This window comes from Crocodylus siamensis, chromosome 4 (genome assembly GCF_052110815.1).
Source record: "Crocodylus siamensis isolate JL-2025a chromosome 4, ASM5211081v1, whole genome shotgun sequence".
NCBI lineage: Eukaryota > Metazoa > Chordata > Crocodylia > Crocodylidae > Crocodylus > Crocodylus siamensis.
This window is the reverse complement of record NC_143398.1, coordinates 225,769,530-225,793,788: the sequence shown is the minus strand read 5'-3', so window position 1 is coordinate 225,793,788 and position 24,259 is coordinate 225,769,530. Positions and strand designations below refer to the sequence as shown.

The window sequence follows — 24,259 nt, the reverse complement described above, 5'->3', positions numbered from 1 at the left end:
ATCATCGCCTGCTGGAATTCACGATCCAGCGCAAGGTGGCAAAGGCCTGCAGCAAGGCAGCAGGCCTGGACTTCAGGAGGGTGGACTTCAACGAGGTAAGGAGAATAGTCAGGGAGGCACTGAAGTCCTGGATTGGAGAGGAATCGAGTGTCCAAGAAAAGTGGTCGTTCTTTAAGGAGACAATCCTTCAAGCCCAAAGGGAGGTAATCCCAACATGGATCAAAGGGAGCAAGAGGGCACAAAAAGCCCCATGGCTCACCAAAAGCATACAGGAACGTCTCCTAGCTAAAAAGGAGGCGTACACCCTATGGAAGGGAGGGGCCATCACCAGGGAGGACTATACCTCGGTTGCTCAGGGCTGTAGGGGGTGGTCAGAAAGGCCAAGGTCGAGATGGAACTGGGACCAGCTACCCAGATCAAGGACAATAAGAAGTCCTTTTTTAAATACATAAGGGGTAAAAAGAAGGTACTGGGTAATGTGGGACCTCTGCAGGACACGCTAGGAAATCTGGTTGTCGCACCAGACAGCAAAGTTAACCTTTTAACAATTTCTTTGCCTCCATTTTTCTGAGCAGGGACTGGGTCATGCCCCCCCAACCAGAACCCCCATAGGACCCAGGGGAGGTGCACTGGGCCTAGGCTCAGTGAGGACCTAGTCAGGGAACTTCTGGAGGGACTAGATGTATTTAAACCAGCAGGTCCTCACGATCTCCACCCCAGAGTGCTGAGGGAATTAGCTGAGATCATTGTGGGACCCCTGGCATGACTTTGTGAGCACTCGTGGTGCTCTGGTGTAGTGCCAGAAGACTGCAAAAGGGCCAATGTGGTTCCCATTTTCAAAAAAGGGAGGAAGGAGGACCCAGGAAACTATAGGCCAGTCAGTCTTACCTCAATCCTGGGTAAGCTTCTTGAGAGAATTATTCTGGCGCATGTCCGCAAGAGGCCAGCAGGGGAGATTATGCTTAGGAGCAACCAACACGGGTTCATTAGAGGCAGATCCTGTTAGACCAACCTGGTGGCTTTTTTTGACCAGGTCACAAAATCCTTAAATTCAGGTGTAGCAGTGGACAAAGTCTTTCTGGACTTTAGGAAGGCCTTCACTGTCTCTCACCACATTCTCATTAAAAAACTGGGAGACTGTGGCATCGACACCTACACAGTCAAATGGGCCACTAGTTGGGTGGAAGGCTGCACCCAGAGAGTGGTGGTAGACAGGACTTATTTGACCTAGAGGGATGTGGGCAGTGGGGTTCTGCAGGGCTCAGTCCTTGGGCTTGCACTGTTCAACATCTTCATCGGCAACTTGGATGAAGGGGTAAAAAGCACCCTGTTCAAATTTGCTGATGACACTAAGATGTGGGGAGAAGTGGGCACGCTAGAAGGGAGGCATAGGCTGCAATCGGACCTAGACAGGTTACAGGGGTGGGCGGATGAGAACAGGATGGGATTCAACACTGACAAGTGCAATGTACTGCACCTGGGGAGGAAAAACCAGCAGCATACCTATAGGCTGGGGAGCTCCCTTCTCATCAGTGCAGAGGCAGAAAAGGATCTTGGAGTCATTACTGATGCCAAAATGAACATGGGGTGACAGTGTGCATTTCAAGCAGGTCCAAGGAGGTGATCCTCCCCCTCTGTGCAACACTGGTCAGTCCCCAGTTGCAGTATTGCATCCAGTTCTGGGTATCGCACTTCAAGAGGGATGTGGATAACATGGAGAGGGTCCAGAGGAGGGCCACCCATATAATCAGGGCTCAGCAGGGCAGGCCTTACGAGGAAAGGCTATGGGACCTGAACCTGATCAGCCTCCACAAGAGAAGGCTGAGGGGGGATCTAGTGGCCTGTTACAAACTAGTCAGGGGGGACCAGCAGGCATTGGGGGAGTCACTGTTCCCCCAAGCAGTACCAAGAGTGACAAGAAATAACGGTCACAAGCTGGCAGAGGGTAGATTCAGGCTAGATATCAGGAGGCGCTACTTCACAGTCAGGGCAGCTAGGATCTGGTACCAACTTCCAAGAGAAGTGGTGCTGGCTCCTCCCCTGGGGGTCTTTAAGAGGAGGCTAGATGTACACCTTGCTGGGGTCATTTAGGAGTTCCAGAGGACAAGCCCCATCCCTCAAGTTTCCTCTAGAACCAGGTCTCCTTCCCCAGAAGGCACTTCAAAGGTGGCTGAGGTAGAGGTTGTGCAGGAAAGTGGCTCAGTTGAGTCCACTCCTCCTGTTACTGTGCCTCTGCCTGCTGAGGAAGGGAAAATTGCAGCATCCATACATGCACCTGCATCCCCAGAAGCAAGCAGGTAGTGTGGTCTGGGATCATTTTGAGTTGGCAAATGAGCCCACATACACTATCTGCCTGCATTGCCAAGCCAAAACCAGCTGGGGCAAGGAAACAAAACATATGAGCACTACAGGGATGCTGATGCATCTCCACAGGCACCACCCCCTTGCCCTTGGCTCCTCCTCAGCCTGGCACCAGTGGAAGCATGCCCAAAGGGAAGTTCTCCTCTCACTCCAAAGCCCCCATTTCCACACTCCATCAGATCTGATTAATCAAGTCTTCTCCAATGTGCTATTATTACAGCACATGGGAGCAGTTTCTGTGGTCATGTATAGGGATTCAATAATGTATTCTCCTGGAGCTTGAGGGGCCTAGTCTTATGCACCCCAGGAATTCTCATATAAGCAGAGGCAGGCCATCCTGGAACAGTGGAGGAAAGGTGGACAGAAAGGGAGGTGTGTTGCAAGGCAAGCGAGATCACCCAGAGCATTGGGGAGATGCTTGCTGTCAATGGCCAGCTCTTCTCCTTAGTTGAGTGGCCAGGGTTCAGGTGGCTCATGGCACTCATGGCCCCATCATATCAAGGGCCCACATGCACCACCTTCAGCAGGACAGTGGTGCCGTCCCTGTATGAGGCATGCAAGGAGTACTTGAGGGAGAAGCTGTTCAAGGCATATCCACAGGTGGCCTTACACTTCACCTCAGACATCTAGAGTAGCCAGGGTAGAGATCATGCCTACCTCTCCCTCACAGAGCACTGGTGTGACTAGTCAAGACACTGGTTACTTTTACTTCAAGCTGAGGTGATGGACGAGTCCCACACAGCAACAGAGATCATGGGAGCCATGAACCACTTGGTGCAGGGGTGGCTCTTTGGGCATGACTTTCTGTACCTCGGAGGCTGATGAAGTGCAGTTCATAGGCTTGTCTGTGAAAAGTGGTTTGCAAATTCCCTTTGAGGATCAGGCCTGAGAGCTTGGAGAGAGGTGGTGTTCTGTTGTTGTCTTTGACAGATTTCTGGTGTGTGCTCATTCTGGTGCGCGGTTGTTGCTTCATGTCTCCACGTATTTTCCATCAGGGCACTCGGTGCCCTGATGGATATATGTATTGTATTGTGAAGATATCTCCATACTGGAGATATTGTTGGCAGGTTTTGCATGTCTTATAACAGCATGGCCTGGATCCATTTGGTGTGCTTTAGGCTGTAGGAAGTTGGCTTCTGGTGATGAGGTTAGTGAGTTTCAGTGCTTGTTTGAATTTACAAACCACTTTTCACAGACGAGCCTATAAACTGAACTTCATCAACCTCCTAGGTACAGAAACTCATGGACTCAATATAGATATTGAGATTCTGACACAGTACAACCTGCCAGACATCTGACTTCCCAGGTACCTCTGGACTTTTACCTTCTCTGCTACATCCCCTTTCCCCTCACCCCAGCCTGTCCCTCACCTCCTGATACCTCCATTTCCGTTTTCATTGACTGGCTTTCTTGCCTGCATTGCATGCCAGTCTCTGGCTTCTTTACTATTCCTTCAATTCAGGAACAGCACACACACATACCAACTGCAGGTGCTTCCTTAGCCTGATGAAGGGTTTTTCAACCCGAAACCTTGATAAAATATATTTCTGTAACTATTCAGTTGATCTGCTAAAAGATACCAGTTTAGATTGACCCAAAGGACCTCATCTGCCAGTGCCATGTCTTTAGACCAACACCCCTAGCACCCGTCCCCAGTTAGCTGACTGGAAGGATGCAGGGCCCTGGGCACATCTAAGCCCCAGGGCTGGGGCTGGCAGGGAGAATCCTCTAGCAGCTGCTGGAGAAGCTGCTCCTGCAGGAAAGGACAGAAAGGCTCTGTGACAGTTTGGCAGCCTGAGATGCTGCTTAAAATAGTGAAACTGTGTCAAAATAGAAAAACTGCTTTGCGAAATTAAATGAAACTGTGCTTTTGAAATTAAACAAAATTTGAAATGAAACATTGTCCTGTCGAAATGGCAAAACAGAAATCAAAATGAAACGGTGCTGTTTCACACAACCCTAATAAAAGGCAATGTCTATTCCCCCCCCCCAAATGTCAAGGAAATGTCTAATAAGCAAAAGAGCATTAAAGATCAAGCTGCATCTCTCAGGATGACAGGAGGGATAAAACTTTGCTGTTGATTCATTATCAGTAGCAATCTTGAACATAAAAATTACCTAGCTCATGGCAGAAAATGGGCCTCCACGTGGAACCATTCTGGGATTGTAAGCCTTTCCTAATTAGATGTGTAGTAAGGTCCTTCAGCACCCTGTGGCAGAGATGGGAGGAAGGGGAACTGTGCTGACCACTGGAGGGTAGGAAAGGGACAGGGAAGGGGGTAGTATCTTACCTGCCATGGCTCTCTGCTCCCAAATTGCAGCTTTTTTCTGCTGTTCTAGTAGTGTGAGCTTCAACTGCTGCAGGTGGGGAACAGCAGCTGCATGGTGTGAGCTCCTGGTGCCCCATTCACCCCCTGTTCCAGATACACTGCTGGGCACAGGGATGTACCTGCTGTGACAAAGACTCTCTGAGGGGAGGCATCCTGCTTGCCTCCCTGTCCCCTAGAAACTTTTGCCACGTCAAGTGTAGCCATGCAGTGCCCAGTCATGGTAGCTGAGTAGGGGTAGCCCCATATAATACTTGGTGTGGGGCTACACCTGTTGTGGTAACAATTTCTGCATGGGGTAATATTTATGGGGTCCACAGGTCATAAATAGCATTTGTAAGTTCAGGAATCTCAGCCATGGAAAGCTGGCAATACTTCATTGGGAATTGCTGCTCTCATGACCTTGCAGAGCAACTTCACTGACCTTGTGACAAGTCCACACATTTGACCAACCAGCACTAAACCAATCAAGTATTCACTAATAGCAGTCACCAATGACAGACTTCCAACGAATGGCCACTACGGGCTTCCAACGAATGCAGACATCAGGCTTCATATTATGAAGGAAGCTCTTATCTTGGTGTTCTAGACCTGTAGCTCTAGAGTGAATTCTGCACATATCTGGATGCCTCATCTCTGTGACATCCAAACCCCTCCAACGCTGCCAAGCAAAACAAAAATCTGAGATATGAATTTCAATGCGTTTCCTAGTGTTCACATCAATGGCTGACATTATCACAGTGTATACTCTATACTGCCTGACAGCAATTCAAAAATGGCCTTCACAAGAGAAAGAAATTCTAGGAAGCCAGGAAAGGAATTATGGGAATAATTTAATTTGATCCCAATGCCTATGCTTCTTGTAGTATTTGCAGACTGCCCACTTGTTCTCTGAGAAATACAGGTGACCCTCACCATTTGTGGGGGATATGGTGAATAAGGCACTGTGTTCATGGTTGCAGTCTGTGTTCATGAATGCAGTGCCCCCAGTGGTTGGAGGGAGTGGCACAGCCCCAGCAGGAGCCCGGTGGCAGCAAGTGCAGAGTTCGCGAGGAACTCCTGTAAGTTTACAAAGTGCATTTAAAATGCAGGTTCGGCATTTGCAAACATTTGAAACCACAAATGCTGAACCTGTGAATAACGAGGGCTTCCCATATCACAAAATGCATAAAGGTGAGAGGCAGAACATTGCAAGACAAGAAATCTACCCAGACTACTGAATGGTTAATTCAAACAAGCTCAGAGCTGTGCGAGAGCAATGAATGAGATCCTAGGGAAGTACCTAAAGCCAGCATAAAGACGTGATGTGAATGGACTTCAGTTAAATGTAGCTAATTCAATTTACTTTGATTAGACCACATAATTACGTTGACCATATATCTTGTTTACACCAGGACAATCTACTTCTCCCTTCCCTGCCTCCCCTGTCCTCCATGTAGGATGAGACCAGAACTTGGAGAGAGCTGAGATTGCTGGGCAGGTTGAGGGTGCAGGGTGTTGAGCACTGCAGTGGAGTTGGCAAGCCAGTCAAATGACTGGGCAAATATTGTCAACTGACTGCATATTTTTGAAGGTCAATTATAGCAATTTTACCAACCCCCCCATCCTACTTTTTTGTAGTTTTCTTGACAGAAATATAATTTTTTATAGGTTTTTGACAGACTGCTTAATGGAAAATTTGTCCTTTTGCAGTGTATTATTTGGATCTATTGGCAATTTTTTTACATTTGTTTTTTTTTTTTTTTACCAATCTCAAGCCAATATATGACTGGTCAGTTCATAGATTTCATAGACATTAGGGCTGGAAAGGACCTCAGAAGATCATCGAATCCAGCCCCCTGCCCCAGGGGCAGGAAGTCAGCTAGGATCAAAGGATCCCAGAACACAGATTTCCAAATGTTTCTTAAAAGAGTCCAGAGTAGGTGCTTGCACCACCTCTGGAGGCAGTCTATTCTAGGCCTTGGGGGCTCAGACAGTAAATAAGTTTTTCCATGGTCCTGGAGGAATTTGTGATGGTTTGACCTTGTCATCCCTTGGGGTGCTCTGGTGAATAAATATTCTGCCATATCCTGATCCTCACCCCTTATATACTTATACTTTCATAGTTTCATGGTTTCTAGGGTTGGAAGGGACCTGAGCAGATCATCTGGTCCGACGCCCTGCCATGGCAGGAAAGAATACTGGGGTCAAATGACCCCAGCAAGATATTCATCTAACCTCCTCTTAAAGACCCCCAGGGTAGGAGCCTGCACCACTTCTCTTGGAATCTGGTTCCAGACCCTAGCCACCCTGACCGTGAAGTAGCGCCTCCTGATATCTAACCTAAACCTACCCTCTGCCAGCTTGTGACTGTTATTCCTGGTCACTCCTGGTGGTGCTCGGGGAAACAGTGACTTCCCCAATGCCTGCTGATCCCCCCTAACTAGTTTGTAACAGGCCACAAGATCCCCCCTCAGTCTTCTCTTTTGCAGGCTGAACAGGTTCAGGTCCCATAGCCTCTCCTCATAAGGCCTGCCCTGCTGTCCCCTGATCATACGAGTGGCCCTCCTCTGGACCCTCTCCATGCTGTCGACATCCCTCTTGAAGTGCGGCGCCCAGAACTGGACACAATACTCCAGCTGCGGCCTGACCAGTGCCGCATAGAGGGGGAGGATCACCTCCCTGGACCTGCTCGAGATGCATCTGTGGATGCATGCCAAGGTGCAGTTGGCCTTCCTGACTGCATCCCCACACTGCCGGCGCATGTTCATCTTGGAGTCAATGATGACCCCCAGATCCCTTTCTGCCTCCGTGCTGACAAGAGGGGAGTTCCCCAAACTGTAGGTATGGTGCCGGTTGTTCCTCCCGAGGTGCATCACCTTGCACTTGTCTGTGTTGAAGCCCATCCTATTCTCGTCCGCCCACCCTTGTAACCTGTCTAGGTCTGATTGTAGCCTGTTGCTACACGTCCAATGTGCCCACATCCCCCCACATCTTAGTGTCATCAGCAAATTTGAACAGGCCTATAGTTTCCCGGGTCCTCCTTCCTGCCTTTTTTGAAGATGGGGACCACGTTGGCCCTCTTCCAGTCCTCTGGTACCTCACCAGAGCACCACGAGTGCTTGTAAAGTTGTGCCAGGGGACTTGCAATGACCTCAAACAGTTCCTTTAGAACTCTAGGGTGGAGATCATCCGGGCCGGCTGACTTGAATACGTCCAACCCCTCCAGAAGCTCCCTAACTAAATCCTCGCTAACCCGTGGCCCAGGTGTGCCTCCCCCGGGACCCGAGGGGGGCCCAGCTGGGAGGTGGCTGTTCTGGTCCCTACTTAGGAAGACGGAGGCAAAGAAATCGTTAAACATGTTAGGTTTGCCGTCTGGTGTGATGACCAAGTTCCCCATGGCGTCCTGCAGGGGCCCCACATTATCGGGGACCTTCTTTTTACCCCCTACGTATTTAAAAAAGGACTTCTTATTGTCCGTTATCAGGGAAGCTAGCCCCAGTTCCATCTCTGCCTTGGCCTTCCTAACTACCCCGCTACATCCCCAAGCAACTACAGAATAGCCCTCCCTGGTGATGACCCCTTTCTTCCACTGGGTGTAAGCCTCCTTTTTAGCAAGAAGACATTCTGGATGCTTTTGGTGAGCCACGGAAACTTGCGTGCTCTCCTGGTTCCTTTGATCCTCGTTGGGATTACCTTCCTTTGGGCTTGCAGGATCATCTCCTTAAGGAGCGACCACTCTTCTTGGACACCTGGCTCCCCTCCCCTCCAGGACCTCAGCGCTTCTCCAACTATCCTCCTTAGCTCATTGAAGTCTGCCCTCCTAAAATCTAGGGCCGCTGCCTTACTGCATGCCTTTGCGACCTTGCGCTGGATGGTGAATTCCAGCAGGCGATGATCGCTGTCGCCCAGGTGGTCGAGCACCCGCTCCCCCTCACCAGGTCATCACCCGTGGTCAGCACTAGGTCCAACAAGGCGTCCCTCCTGGTGGGGCTGCCACTAGGTCCCATCTGAGCCTACGTTTTTACAGGCTGTGGAGTCCCATGGCTCTCAGCCCCTCATTGTAGGGCCTATTCTCCTGCCCTCTGGTCATATGTGTGTCTCTCCTATGAACTCTCTCAAGCTTCTCCACATCTTTTTTAAATGGTGGAGCCCAGAATTGGATGCCGTACTCCAGCTGCAGGCTCACCAAGACCGAATACAATGGGAGAATGACATCTTGGGAGTTGTTGACCAAACTTTGACTGGTAAGATACCCAGCCCTATATTACAGGACACCAGAGAGAGTCTTATTCTGACACTTGATACAATTGAGTCTCCTGTATCGATGTGCTTAATTACTAAGAGCTCATAAATGATGATTTGGATAACTATTGATACCTGTAATAAAACACAGATGCTTAGAGTCATTTTTGTATGCCTGCATATTCTGCTCCCTCTTTCCCCAGAAATTTTGAAGAGCAGATTAGACAGACACTTGGATGGAATGGTTTAGCCAGGGATTATCCTGCTTTCCCCAGGGGCTGGACTGACTAAATTACATCCTAAGTTCCCATGATGCTCTTTGGAATAGGTTCTGGAAGTGTTGTGATCTGCGGAAGACAAAAGATTCCCTGGGAGGATTACACCTATCTTTTGCCATGCAATTTCCCTGGTTTGGAATTCACGCTGTAGGAATCTGAACTGATGCTGCCTTGATCCAGTAGAACATGCTGGTTCTTTAGCAACAACTGCTTTTCCTTTTATCTATCCTGAAAAGGGACTTAATTATGTTTCTCCTTGCAAAAGTTAGTTACTGTTATCATTTCAAGTTCCAGCTGTTAAGCTTGCCATACACAATTGGACCAGACATGTATAGTTTCATAGTTAGTAGTGTCAGAAGGGACCTGAGCAGATCGTCAAGTCTGACCCCCTACCAGGGCAGGAAAGAGTACTGGGGTCAAGCAACCCCAGCAAGGTGATTGTCTAGCCTTGTCTTAAAGACCCCCAGGGTAGGAGCCAGCATCACTTCGCTTAGAAGTTGGTTCCAGGTCCTAGCCGCCCTGACTGTGAAGTAGCGCCTCCTGATGTCTAATCTGAATTTTTCCTCTGCCAGCTTGTGACTGTTATTTCTAGTCACTCCTGGTAGTGCTCGGGGAAACAGGGACTCCCGCAATGCCTGCTGGTTCCACCTGACTAGTTTGTAACAGGCCACCAGATCCCCCCTCAGCCTTCTCTTGTGGAGGCTGAACAGGTTCAGGTCTCAAAACTTCTCCTCGTCCAAGTCACTGATGAAGATGTTGAACAGTGCGGGCCTGAGGACCGAGCCCTGTGGAACCCCACTGCCCACATCCCTCCAGGTTGAAAATGACCCATCCAGCACTACTCTCTGGGTGCAGCCCTCCACCTGACTAGTGACCCATTTGACTGTGTAGGTGTCAACACCACAGTCTCCCAGTTTTTAAATGAGAACGGGATGAGAGACAGTGTAGAAGGCCTTCCGAAAGTCCAGAAAGACTATGTCTACTGCTACCCCTGCATCTAAGGATTTGGTGACCTGGTTATAGAAGACCACCAGGTTGGTCTGGCAAGACCTGTCTCTAATGAACCCATGTTGGTTGCCCCTAAGCATAATCTCCCCTCTGGCCCCTCATGGATATGCGCCAGAATAATTCTCTCAAGAAGCTTACCCAGGATCGAGGTAAGACTTACTGGCCTATAGTTCCCTGGGTCTTCCTTCCTCCCCTTTTTGAAGATGGGAACCACACTGGCCCTCTTCCAGTCCTCTGGCACCACATGAGAGCAACATGAGTGCTTGTAAAGCCATGCCAGAGGTCCAGCAGTGACCTCAGCTAATTCCCTCAGCACTCTGGGGTGGAGAACATCTGGACCAGCTGATTTAAATACATCCGGTCCCTCCAGAAGTTCCCTCACTTGTTCCTCCCTGACCCTTGGCTTAGGTGTGCCTCCCCTGGGGCCTGAGGGGGGCCTGGTGGGGGGGCTGATCCAGTCCCTGTTCAGGAAAATGGAGACAAAGAAGTCATTAAATAGGTTAGCTTTGTCATCTGGTGTGACGACCAAATTTCCAAGCACATCTTGCAGGGGCCCCATGTTACCTGGTACCTTCTTTTTACCCTCTGTGTATTTAAAACAGGACTTTTTGTTGTCCTAGATCTGGGAAGCTAGGCCCAGTTCCATCTCCACCTTGGTCTTCCTGACCGCCCCCCTGCATTCCCATGTAACCGCAATATAATCCTCCCTGGTGATGGCCCCTCCCTTCCATTGGGTGTATGCCTCCTTTTTAGCTAGGAGACATTTGTGTATGCTTTTAGTGAGCCATGGGGGCTTTTGCACCCTCTTGCTCCCTTTGATCCGTGTTGGGATTACCTCCCTTTGCGCTTGGAGGATTGTCTCCTTAAGGAGCGACCACTCTCCTTGAACACCTGGCTCCCCTCTCCTCCAGGACCTCAGTGCTTCCCCAACTATCCTCCTTAGCTCATTGAAGTCCGCCCTCCTGAAATCTATGCTGCTGCCTTGCTGCAGCCCTTTGCCACCTTGCGCTGGATCGTGAATTCCAGCAGGCAATGATCACTGTCACCCAGGTAGTTGAATACCCACAGTCCCCTCACCAGGTCGTCACCCGTGGCCAGCACCAGGTCCAACAAGGCTTCTCCCCTAGTGGAGCTGTGCATCTCCTGGGTTAGATGGAGGTCCCGTATCTTGGCTAGGAACTGTTTGAGCGGTCAGACCTGGCTGACTGCTCTTCCCAGCAGATGTCTGGAAAGTTTAGGTCACCCATGATGACCACGTCCTTTGACCTAACTACCTCCATGAGCTGACTTATGGAATTATAGAATTCCAGGTCTAGCTCTTCCCATTGGTTGGGTGGTCTGTAGTAGACCCCCACCGTTAAGTCCCTTTCCCCTCGACTTCCTTGTATTCTAACCCAGAGCACTTCAGTGTGCCCCTCCCCTGACTCAGTGCTACTCGTTGAGTATGTGTATTTCTCCTTGATGTAGAGCACCACACCCCAACCTTTCCTCCCTATCCTGTCCGTCCTGTACAGCCTATAGCCCTTGATATTCACCACCCAATCATGTGTTGGGTCCCACCGCGTTTTGGTGAGCCCCCCTATGTCTGGGTTGATGTCAGCTAGTAGGAGGATAAGTTCCTTCTGCTTGTTTCCCATACTATGAGCGTTTGTGTAGAGGCATTTGAGGCCTCCTGTGGATGTGTGCACTGGCCCCTAACCACAGCATTGCCCTGGCTCCTGTTTCTTACCTGTGTATATGTTCCGCTTGTTGGTCTAGGCTGGGCTGCACTTGTGAGTGCTGCTTGGTTTAGCGGTCCAAGGCTTCCTCCTCTCTCATCTTCCCCTTCCCTTGATGAGCCTAGTTTAAAGCCTGTCGGAGGAGATCCGCCGACCTAGAAGAGAACACATGCTTGCCTTTAGGGAAAAGATGGAGCCCATCCCATCCAAGCATGTCTCTCATTGTGATGTGTGGGTCGCTGTCAAGGAAGCCAAAGCCTGCCTCAAGATACCATTTCACAAGCCGTCAGTTGGTCTCTGCGATGCACGCCTCATGCCATCTTCCATATCTGCTCACTGGTAGGATAGAGGAGAATACCACCTGTGCAACTATCTCCTTCAGCACATGCCCCAGAACATGGTAGTCCACCATCAGGTGATCGGGGCTTCTCCTGGCCACATTATTAGTACTGACATGGATAAGGACCATAGGATAGTAATCGGTGGGCTGGATCATGGCCTGGATCATCCCCTTCACGTCCTGAATCTTTGCTCCGGGTAGGCAGTAGACCTTGCGTGTCAAGGGGTCCTGGTGACAGATGGGGCCCTCTGTACCTCTCAGGATGGAGTCGCCTATGACAATCACTCGACACTTTCTCCTCCGGGACTGCTTAGCTCCTTTGGCCTGTTTGGAATGTGGAGACTGTGGAGTTGCCTCTTCTCCCTCCTTCTCCTCCAGTGTTGCCAGGACCTTATACCTTTTCTCCAGGTGGACTGGAGGAACTGATACTGTGTAGCGAGTAGCCCTGGTTTTGGAGGTGATCCTCTGCCACTCTACAGTGGAGAGCACTTCCCAAGGTGCTTGTTCCTTGGGTGTGTGGCCCTCCAGGGAAAGGAAATAGCTGTCAATTTCTTCCTCCACCTCCCTGATTCCCCTCAGCCTGCTAACCTCCTCCTGGAGCTCCCTCACTTGTGCCTCCAGGGCCCTAAGGCAGGCGCCTGCAGGACAGGTGTGGGGGTCCCCAATCCTGTCCCCCCAGGCCTTGCTGGGAAAACCCACGCAGGCCGGGGGAAGGGAGAATGCCAGCTCCCCCATGGGCTCTGTCTGGGTGGAGGCCTCACACAAATCCTGGGTAGGCTGCTCCCCCCGGGCAGGAGCCCTGGCAGCACTCCGCGTCAACACCATCATAGGAGTTGCTGCTTGTTTTTAGCTTAGTGCAGTGCCTTCGCCCTGCCCTAGTAGGAGTCTCCTTCCTGGCCCTTTCTGCTCACCCGCTGGCGCGAATGCTTACGCAAACGCCGGCGTGCTCTGTAAAACGCCTCTTTGTGCGCTCTGTTCACGTGGTGCAGCTCCCTACCAGCTCAGCTAAGAGGGATCCGGGGGGGCTTCCACTGCAAATCTGGCTCAGCTGCGTCCGGTCACTCTGTCCACTTACCTTAGGGAGATCAGCTGATGCTGCCTCTGCTGCTGGCTCCATTGCTGCTGCGTCCGCTTCCACCTCGGGTCTGGTAAAGGGACACGTGTGCCTGGATCCCTCCTCTCCCCGCTGCTCCTGAGATGATATCTATGAGCTGAATTTTTAAATAGGTAAGCAAAGAAAAATAGTCTTAATTTTGTTTTAAAGTATGATTATTAAAACAAAAAAAAATTAAATAATAAGAACCATGACACCAAAAGAATAGGCAATTTATTTTTAAACTGGGAGTATGGAGGGGGGACATCAGACTTACAGGCTGCTGAAATTTACCCATAGTAGCATATTTGGTATCCATCCCATCTTCCATTTATGTCATCATCTTTCTCCCACTTAAGAAAAATGAGGTACAGAAATGTTCCATTCTTACAATTCTGCCTTTTTGTGCCTTACTGTATGACAGGAAATGGACTCTAAAGGCTGCCAGGAAAGCTGAATAAGTGACATTCAGAAGTACTTTTGCAAGAATCAGATTACACATCACACTGGTGAAAAAATGTAGAGAATTATTAATGTCAGAAAATTTTCATGGGCATTGACTATGTATTATTGTTCCCTACAAACGTATGGGGGAGATGTTCTAAAGTCTTCACTGTTCCCAAGAGTGCAATACTGCAGCTTGTAGAAAGGATTTCAATGGACACTAAGACTGAAAATGAACACTTGGACTAAGTGCATGGAGAAATGTAATGTTTGCAGTGTTTCAAGTGCCTTAGAAGTAAAAGCTTTTGCGCCAATCCTGACAAGCTGAGAGAAAAAATAAAGAGACAGATGACACACAGTGCTATAGTGCTACAAAGACTTCTAAACCATATGAAAAATAACCCCAAGTGAAACAGGAATGACTCTGAAGTGCTTTAGGTACATTTGTCCTCCCCACCACCAGCATCCTAGTACTTTGCTTCCCATTCCTCTCACATCCTCAAGATGAGTCCTCTGTGATTTGCTCCTAATTCTACTGTCCTGAGGTCACAGGCCATGCCCTGCATATGATCTTCACCTTTAAAAAGTTGAGCAAGTGAGTGACACCAGAGCTGTCTTGTTGTCCAAAATAACCAGCCAACTATCCTACTATAGTTGCAAACACTCAGACACTGTCGTCTCAATGCCCAGTACCCAGCCACCAACAGTGAATGACACTTAGCAGGAAGGCCAGACACTAGTCCTTTTGGTGAGTATCCATATACTCACACTCTGGCACCTCCCACCAATCCCACCATACTTCCCGCTTCATCTCCCACCATACTTCCTTCCAGCTGGCCATAAGCAGTCAAAGAGCAGCTTCATGCATTATCAGACCTGCAAATGTCCACTTGCATGTCTATGGTATCAGGGTAATCAGAAAAGGAGAGAACCAAAAGCCTATAGACATGCCATTATGCTTACATTTAAGTGGTCACCTGCCAACTTTCTTATGGCCATCTAAAAATGCAGGTACAATAGAGGAATGATTGAATGGACAGATTGTAGGTTTTAATTATATGCTTTTAAAACTGGAAATCGTGTTGGTCTAATACAGTCCCCGCTTCATGCACTTCCAGTGGTAAAAAATCAGAGACAATTACTCCTGCTGCCCTATAGTTTGCATGTTCCCACTCCTAGTAGTGTCTTCAGCCAGGCTTACTATAATCCCACATGAAAATTCTCAGCTGTTAGATGGTAACAGCAACCCCTGCCCCTGTTACCAGGAAACTGGGGGAAGGGTAGGAAACCCAGGACCAGGAAGGGCAGCAAGGAGTACCTGTACAGGTGGACTCAGCTAAGGACCAAAAAGGCCAGGTAGTTAATGATGCAATTAGCTGCTCCTGGCCCCTGAGTGCAGAAGACCTAGCCAGAAGGCTGGGCTGGGCTTGGGCATATAAAGCCAGTCTCTGACCATGCAAGAGGGAGTCTGCTTCTATATGTGGCAAGGAGAGGAGCTGCAGGCAGGCCACCCACCCAGGGGAGCTGGGGTGAGATAGCTCTAAGGAAGGTTACCCCCTGGACCCAGGGACCACTTCCCCAACAAATCAAGATAACATCAAAGTTGTGGCAGGCAAGACACTGGAAGCCAAGGGGAGAGGGGGAAGAGACCACAGGTGGGTTGGACTACAAGGATGGCACCAGGTGGCAGACCCATCCCCCCAAGTGGTACAAAGGCCCATTTCCTAGCATCGATGGGAGCTCTGAGACACCATTATTTCAGAAGAAAACTAAGATGTAATGGTTGGAGCATTTCTCTTCTACCTTGCACATCCCTCCTCCCCCATTTGTAAAGAGCTTTATTTCAGAAGCACAACACAAAACATGAAATGTTTCCAATTATTAAGACAATTCCACCATTTTTATTGTTTGCCAAACAAGTACATTGCCAGTGACCTGACCTGATTTTAATAGGGTGCTTACTGGAAGTACTTTGCCAGGTCCCCCTTCACAAGAATCCTCAAACGGTTATGATGCCTCCATTGCCCAGGCCTCCTGGAAAGTCTTCAACCTGATCTTGCAGATGACAGTCTTTTCAACCTGCATGCTGTATATCTAGAGCAGGCACAACTTGCCTTCGTTAAAGCAGTTGGGGACAGTTCAGATTCCAGCAGGGGTTGCCAGATTTCAAACAACAATTTCCACCTGCATTTCCATGCTTATGCTGGTTGCTTCTGGAATGATGGGGGCTGCTTGTCATGCCTGTGGTCTTACTGTTCCCGAATTCTGTCACCACTGCTTGACATCCCGGGCCCCCTGGACTATCTGCTTTCACCAGTGGCTGCTTGCATCTTGGCCAGAAGCACTTCCTCAAGCCCTTATTTCTTTTTCCTCAGGCATCTTGCTCTTGGATTCACAGAATGTGCCCAGGGAAGCACCTTACTGATGCCTTGATATCCCATGCTGTTGACGTACCAGCTGGTAGAGATGCTCAAATAGTATGGAAAGTACAACCACATAGCTGAAAACTCTGCTAGAAGTTGGAGAGCAGAGCCATTACCTTGCAATGATACTCAGAGGCAGTAGGGTAAAGAGATAACAGGTATCCATTCTCTGCTTCTGCTGGGAATGCAATGGAAGTGGAACTGACTGATTTGTAAGCAACTGACAGGCCCTACAGTCAGAAAAAACAGAGCAGAAGCCTGGGAGTTAATACCCATAAGGCCAGTGTGGCTGTCCTCAGAAGCCTCTGTGGACCTGTGGCCAAAAAGGAGGCTAAGAGTCCTGTTCACTACACTCCTGGCTGCAGAACCTTGCAACAGCACATTGTGAGGCACTTCTGCTGCAAGGGGGGTGTACGTTTGTGTGCGACTGATGTGTTCCAGATTGAAAACATTTCTGGGGCAGAGTGAAGCAGTTGACATGTGTGTCTGTTCATACCCTAAGAACAAATCTGGAAGGCAAATGCAAAAATCCAGTCATCTTCTATGGCATCAGTGCGTGTCCTTTATATGATAAATTAACAAAGAAATGTGTATTTTTTAAAATGATATATTTTTAGATTCAAGGGACAATATATTGTTTCCTGCTTTATTAAAGCTTAATTTTGGGATCACTGTTAGATGATCACATATGTGATTACACTACTGTTTGTAGGTCCCAAAGCATGCCATCTCTATCAGAGCATGTATAAACTGGATGCTTCCAGAAAATGAAGCACATTCAGAGTGAGCTAAATGCTCATACCTTTTTGTAAAAGTGCTGTGCCTTTTGACCTGCCAAACCTGACATCAGTGTACTGATATTTAAGGCCTGCCCTTTTTGTATTAAGTGAAAATCTACTCAAAGAAGAGACTGTATAAAAATTGCATGGAAGTCCATCAGCAAGACTGTGTTTTTGAATACAAAGATGTTTTTCTAATACCTAAACCTGCAAATTCAGCCTGTGCTCCAGTTGTCAAGCTAGGTATTCATATCACAAATCATCCCCAGTAATACAAGTTCTAAAAGCCAAACTATGCCAAGAGTTACACCTGTGTAGCTTCATAAATTCAAATTATGCACTTGCTACCTTTATTTTATATTGGTGTAACTGAATGAAGCTTAAAACAATTCTGTTGAGAAAGTGTCATGGGATAAAATTTTCACATTTGAGATGATAAGAAATCAATTGCCTTTCAGAGGCCAGCTTCAGTTAAGATTTGGATTGTACACCATTGTGGCTATTATTTTTCAAACAGGTCTATTCCCCTCTCACTTGAAACCTTTTTAAACTTTTGTACTTAATTCATTCTAGACAGAAAAATGTGTAGATGGAGAGCATGTGCCATCTAAAAAGAATGGCAGCACAGGCTGCTCCACCACTGACAGATTGGTGGTCTCTCCCATGCCTGCTGTGTAAAGTTATGGTATTCCCAGGTTAGGATGCTGTGCCTTGGGGCTGTGCAAAGCCACTATTCAGGGATTTGCAGGTTTGCTTCCATTAGGGCCAGGTATAGACATTACACATAAACTGGTATAAGTGAGTAAAATCTGGTCTAAACCTGTAATAGTACAGATGTTCAGTGCGCATACACTGGTTTAAAAATAGCAGAACCTGGTCTCAAATAGACCTGGATGGAGGTAGTATCAGACTTAAATGATTTAGTTAGACTGGTCTATTGAACTTCTGTACCAGGTTCCCTCATGACTGAAATTAGGTCACAGTCCCCCAGCACCCCAGGCTACTTTGTGGATCCCCACTAACCTCCCCTTGCAAGGCAATGTGCTCATCTCAGCTGCACTGGTCTGCTCTGACCAAGTGGGCTCTCAGAGAATTAGCCACAGGCAGGAGGTGGGGCTGGGGGCCATGGCAGCCGTCACAGGCAGCTGGGCAGTGGTGGGGCTGGACCATATCACTGGCGGGGAGGCCAGCACAAATCGGGTCTTCCCCGCCTCTGCTGCCTGGCTCCACTGGCAAGAAGTTCTTCTCCCCAGCCCTGCCCCCTGCAAGTGGCCAGCTATCAGTGGTGGCAAGGGGGGAGTGGAGGCTCCCATCACATGACCCAGCCTTCTCCTCAGACCCCAGCAAGAATAGCTGCAGGCAGTGCAGCCCCAAGCCTCTGCTTCTCCCTTTTTCCCCAACACCAGTGATAGCTGACCCCTGGTGTGGGGGCAGGGCTGGGAGCTGCACTGGCCATCCAGGCTGGGCAGTAGGGAGGGAGGGAAGGAAGTCCCCACTGCTTGGCTCCCCACAACTATGCAGGCTTAGGTCTGGGGTGGCCAGAGCCAGGCAGGGTGCTTCCATTCCCCCTCTCCCCCTCCACCACTGCCAGTGAACATCTGCTCTGTTCACTTATAACTTAATCTAGGGTGCTTAGAGTAAAGTGAAAAACTTGGACCGTTTCTGTCTTGGGTTTTTTGAATGTCTGTATTTAGCCTAGGAGAGTAAAATGATGATATGAGGCAGGTGTATTCTTTGCTTGAATACAAAGACTGTGCTCAAAAAGGTGTTTCTCTGCCTGCAATGGAAACAAGCAGCACCAACTGATTATCTTTCTCTGCAGTCTCCCAAACTGCTTCTCTAGTGGGTCTTATACACAAGGTGCTGTACCCACATTCACTTCATTCACTTTCACCTAACATGCACATCCCACTTCCCAAATAAAACCTGGCCCCTGTGCATGCAATTAAAGAACCCATTGTTCAGGAGCAGTGCCACACAAAGCACCACCCCCCACACCACCACCACACTTACTGAGCCAGAACTGCACTGCATGTGATGCCTGCTCTGGTTGGTCCACAGCCTGCACTGCATGTGGCACTGTGGCACCCAGGGGACACGGACACATGGTACACATCTCACAGACCAGCCAGAATGGCTGTCGTGTGGTTCAGTCCCAGACTGGCAGGAATGGGCACCATGTGTTTCCTGGGCCCTGTGCATGGGGCAGGGCTGGTGTGCAGTGCTTGGGTCAGTTCAGCCCCAGAGGCAGCACTGGAGGCTGGGTGATGGGGCTCTGCAGCCCAGATTGAGCCCATGGACTGTCTCTTGGACACCCCTGAGATCAAATCCATCTTCCTGAGGCCAATGAATGATTTTACCCTACAGTATAATTTCTAGTTTTTTGTCCAATCTAGTTTTAAAAGTCCAGTATTCGGCCTTTGATATTATTCCATAGTCTAATGTAGCTCAAGTATCCTCAAGAATTTTACCATGATTTTCAGCTTATATACTTGGTCTTTATCTTCCAAATTTATTTCTGATTATTCCACTATGTAGCCACTCAGGAAATATTTGAATAATTAAAGTTTGCTTATACCATTTAAATTTGTTTAACCTTTAAGCAATTTGACACAAGTCAATATGTCTAGTCCTGTAGTTATTTTTGTTGCTTTTCTTTGCACTGGCAGTATACTGCCAGTAACAAGTACCTGAAACTAAGCCACTATACCACATCCTGATGCACTGCAGGAGAATTAGGGCTGTGTGAAATTTCACAAAGTGTTTCATTTCAAAGCTGTTTCGACATGTTTCAAGCTCAAAACAGTGTAATAGAAATGAAACGAAACAGCTTTGAAATGAAATGAGGGCACTCAAAACATTTCGAGCTTTGAAGCAGTCCAGTAGTGGGAGGCAGGGGAGAGTCAGGACTGTGCTCCGATTGGCTCTGCAGCCTCATGTAGCTCAGCCCAGCAGGGAGTGCAGTCCCAGCTCTCCCCACCTCCTACCACTACGCTGTGCTCTGTGGGGCTGGCAGAGCCAGCTCTAACTCTGCCCACCTCCTGCCACCAGTTTGAGCTCCACAGGGCTAGAGGAGCCAATTGGAGCAAGGCCTGGAGGCAAGAGGTGAGCAGAGTTGGGGCTGTAGTCTGCCCCTGCTGCTGGGCTGAGCTCCATGGGGTCTATACCTGGCACTGGGTGCGGGCTGCATCCAGTGTTGGTCCACTGCATCCAGTGACAGCCTCCTGTCATCCAGGGGCCTGTACCCCCAGGAGTAGTCCAGCACAGCCTGGAAGCCCTCCCAGGGGTGTGAGCCCCCCTCCCCCCCCCCCAAATCTATGCCCTGGATGAGAGAAGGTTCAAACTGCTTCTCCCACTTGGGACTGGTGCTGGGCATGGGCTGCCACAGCCTGAGCCTCTTATCCAGGACACAGATCCAGGGGCCTGCACCCCCAGGAGGGCTGATGGGCTGTGCTGGACTCCTCTTAGGGTTGCAAGCCTCTAGATTTGCACACTGGAGGAGAGGAAGCTACCACTGCTGCCTGTGACAGGTGCCAGCAGCAATTTTCTCCAGTGCTGAGTGCAGCCTTCACCCAACACTGGTCCCAGACAACAGTGCAGCCTCCTCATCTAGGGTGCAGATCTGGGGACTTACACCCCCTGGAGGAGTCTGGACTGCAGCCCTCTCTGGGGTACAGGCCCCTGCATCTGCACTTGGTTGACAGGAGGCTGCCGCTACTGCCTGTGGCCAGCGGCAGCATCTGTCTTCCCTGGCAGGCTGCGCCCAGTGCCAGTCCCAGGCAGTAGCAGCAGCTTCCTGTCATCCAGCACAGATCTGGGGGGCTGCACCACCAAGAGGAGTCTGGCACAGGCCCACAGCCCTCCTGAGGGTGCAAAGCCCTTGGATCTGTGTGCTGGATGACAGGAGGCTGCCACTGCCAGCAAATTTTACTTTCAAGAGTTTGACATGCAGTTTCCAAGAAACCTCTACACCTATCTCCTTGAAACTTGGCAGGCTTTGTGCCCTCAGAAGGAGCTACCATCCCTGCAATTTGCAGCCAAATCAGGCAACAAATGACAACGTTTTAGGCATTTTCATGATTCTCCATTATAGCCTATGGGCAAAACGTTGAAATGAGCCGAAACAGAGAAACAGTTTCAATTAAATGAAACAGGACAGCGCTTCAAAATGAAACAAAATGACAAAACAAAACACTGTCCCTTCAAAATGGTGAAATGAACATCGAAACAAAATGATGGTGTTTTGCACAGCCCTAATGAGAATGTACTAATTGTGTAAGCAAAAGTTTCCCCTCACTACTGTACCTATGATTGCCACTATGGCTTTTCTCAATGTGACCTTTAGGCTAAGTACAGATAATGAAAAAGTCCAAGCCTGAATCAATTCAGTCTTTGCAGGTTAGTCTAAACTGCATAGATTAAACTGAGAAACTAACTGGATAGACATTCAGGAAATGCAGCCACATACCTGTAGTGGCTCAGGCCAGAAGCTGGTGGGGGGGGAGACTAGAGAATGGCTTTCTGGCATGTAGCCAGCATAGGCTGTATGTTCATTTCCTCTTCCTGTTACCCTCAAGGTCTCTGGGATTTGCAGTCCAGAATCACAGCACTAAGTCTCTGCAGGTTCACTCATCACTTCTTGCTGCTTCCAGATGCTTCTGGGATTTGTAGTCCAATCATAGACAGCAGAATTTTTTTTAGCAAGACAGAGAAGCTCTGTACTCGGGGGAAGGGAATTTTACTCCCCTTCCCTGGCCCCAGATCCCAGCTGGGGTGTGCCTGGGGGCAGGGGGAAGGCAGTTCTTGCCTCCCCCCACACCTGCCAACCCTTCTCTGCTAGAGCCCAGGCTGGAAAGCATGCTGGGGGACTGTGATTTAACTTGAACCAGAAAGGGTTCTGAGATAGAAGTTTTATAAATCAGTTTGACCCAAATCAGTTAAGTCTGATACTATATTCAACCAGGTTTTATCTTACACATTTCAGCCATTTTGAAACTGGTTTATGTGCACTGAACTTCTGTTCTGTTACAGGTTTAAACCAGTTTCTCATAACTTAAACCAGGTTGTGTGTGACTTTCATCCCTAGGCTTAATGTGTCCGTACCGTTTAAATATTACAAATATTGAGAGATTAAAAAAAAAGATATTTACTTTGAAATTCATTAATTATTCCTATCTTGAAACATTTTAGGATGCCTCATGTGTCTTGTAAAAAAACTTCAGAAATTACTTATTGAATACCAGACAAACTATTCATGTAGATTGTTGTTCTGTTCTATGCTCTCCAAACATGGGGTCATGGCAGGACCCATTTGATATGGACAAAAACAGAAGGCATGTGTTTCATTAATCCTAAATCTCAACTATTGTTAAACCCGTTGCTATGTTACATAAAGTCATTGTGCACCAGCAGAAGTTATAGGAGATTAAAGAGCTATGCAAGATAAAATATAATTTGATGAAATTCAAGTGAATCTGTTCATTTTTGAAAGATTTGAAAAGACTACTACAAAAGTTCCATTCAGAAGTAGAGAAAAATCACTTGCAAAGAGTTTATTTGCATGAAGTGCAAGTACCAGCATATTTTCTAGCTTCTTGCCCAAGTTAAAGGAATAGTATTGTGCCTGCTTTTATTTATTTTACTGCTTGCTTAAGGATCCAGGATCATGCTGCTTAAACAGATTTTCTGTTTCTCAACTCAGAAGTATTTTCCATGAACAAGTCTAAAAAATAGGCCTCTGCTTTGTTTCTTGAGTGAAGGCATCTCAGGAACCAGATAATACTATTAAGTCACACTGTTTTGTATTGGAAAGCATAAACCATAAAGACTTGAAAGCTACATTTCCATAACAGACGTAAACTATGCAGACTCAAAAAACCACACAAAAATAACCATGACATCGCATTCATTCTGCCTGCACTGATGGAACTGAGGTTGTGAAGTCCACTCAAACACCGATACCTAAAGGGGGAACAGAAAACAAACGCTTTCCCCTTCAGTCGCAGAGGCTGAACGGAAAGTTCACAATCTATAAGATTCCTCAGAAGTGACAGCAATAGCTGAATGATAAATCTCCTTTTTGGGTAAGGAAGTCTGAGCAAAGAACAAAGTTCCTGTGGAGCTAAGCAATAACAGCAAAAGCTCTGCTGTTTGATAGCAGCAAAGCCATTGTTTAAAAAAGCCACAAGTAATCCTGGGAATAACTTCCCTACAGTTTTAGTCATTGTCTGACCTCCAGTGCAACTCTCTGACAAACATACATAATACCATAGTTTCAGATTGTTAGATAAGACTTCTTCTGTTTTATTGAGTAATATGTTCTTAGTAAAAATACATTAATAAGCTAAAAAATGCTTTGCTGCCCTTAGTTCTAAGTAAGGCATCAAGTATTTTATTCCTCCTCCTGGAGCATCTTGCATCCTACCATGTGCTGTACTGTCAAGAAAAATAGGATGGGGAATCTGGATCTAGGCTTCTTCCACTTTATCCCCTTCCCTCTACAAGTGTAGAGTGGTGGTAAGCTGCTATTACTTTCCCTTCCTGCAGATGGAATTGCAGTCTGAGGGGAGACAACCTGAGCAACTAAGAGGTATTTACTTCCCTGCATGGCTGGGTACGGCTGTGACAGTCTGACATAAAATGTTGAATAATCTATCAGAAACATCTAAAATTATTCTAATGGCATGCTCAGAGGCTTAGCAGGGCAGCTTTATGCCCTAGGCAACTGCTGTTCATAGGGAAGTGCCAACATCTATTTATGCACACACACCTGCCACCAAAGATAGCACCCAGGCCTCAGTTACATTCCTGGACATGATGTTACTTCACACATTGGAGGAAATTCTGATGCTGCCTGATGTCCTAAGAATGTTCTGCTTAAAGGCCCCACATTCAACATGCAAACTTTCAATACTGTCATGGCAGAATGCAGAAACTAAGAGGATGTGAAGGAATACAGTGCAGGAGTAAAATATTAACTACAAGAAAATCCTACTTTTAGCAAAGTCTCAATGGAAATCTAAAATGGTCTGAAAAGTACTTAATTTTCTGTCTGAATCTCAGATAATGTATCCCAATTGTTTGACTTTATTATTCAAATTTCATGCATCTACATACAGTGCTTTAGTCTTTGAAGTTATCAATAACTGCACGTACTTCGGTTTAGAATTAGTAATAGATTAAAGTTATCCTAACTGGAACCCATAGAAATCTTTCTTCTGAGGTCAAGAAGCTTTAAAGCCAACTTAGTAACTAGAGGTTCAAT

General features: G+C 47.9%; 1 protein-coding gene across 1 annotated transcript; it reads right to left on the bottom strand.

The window, feature by feature from the left end:
* Positions 1-5,166: 5,166 nt before the first annotated feature.
* On the bottom strand, positions 5,167-13,081 carry LOC149867623 (uncharacterized). Its single transcript, XM_090041732.1, has 2 exons — positions 12,371-13,081; positions 5,167-5,349 (listed from the first exon to the last, which is right to left on the bottom strand). The coding sequence occupies exons 1-2, from the start codon at positions 13,079-13,081 to the stop codon at positions 5,167-5,169; spliced, it is 894 nt and encodes a 297-aa protein (XP_089897858.1).
* Positions 13,082-24,259: the final 11,178 nt, after the last annotated feature.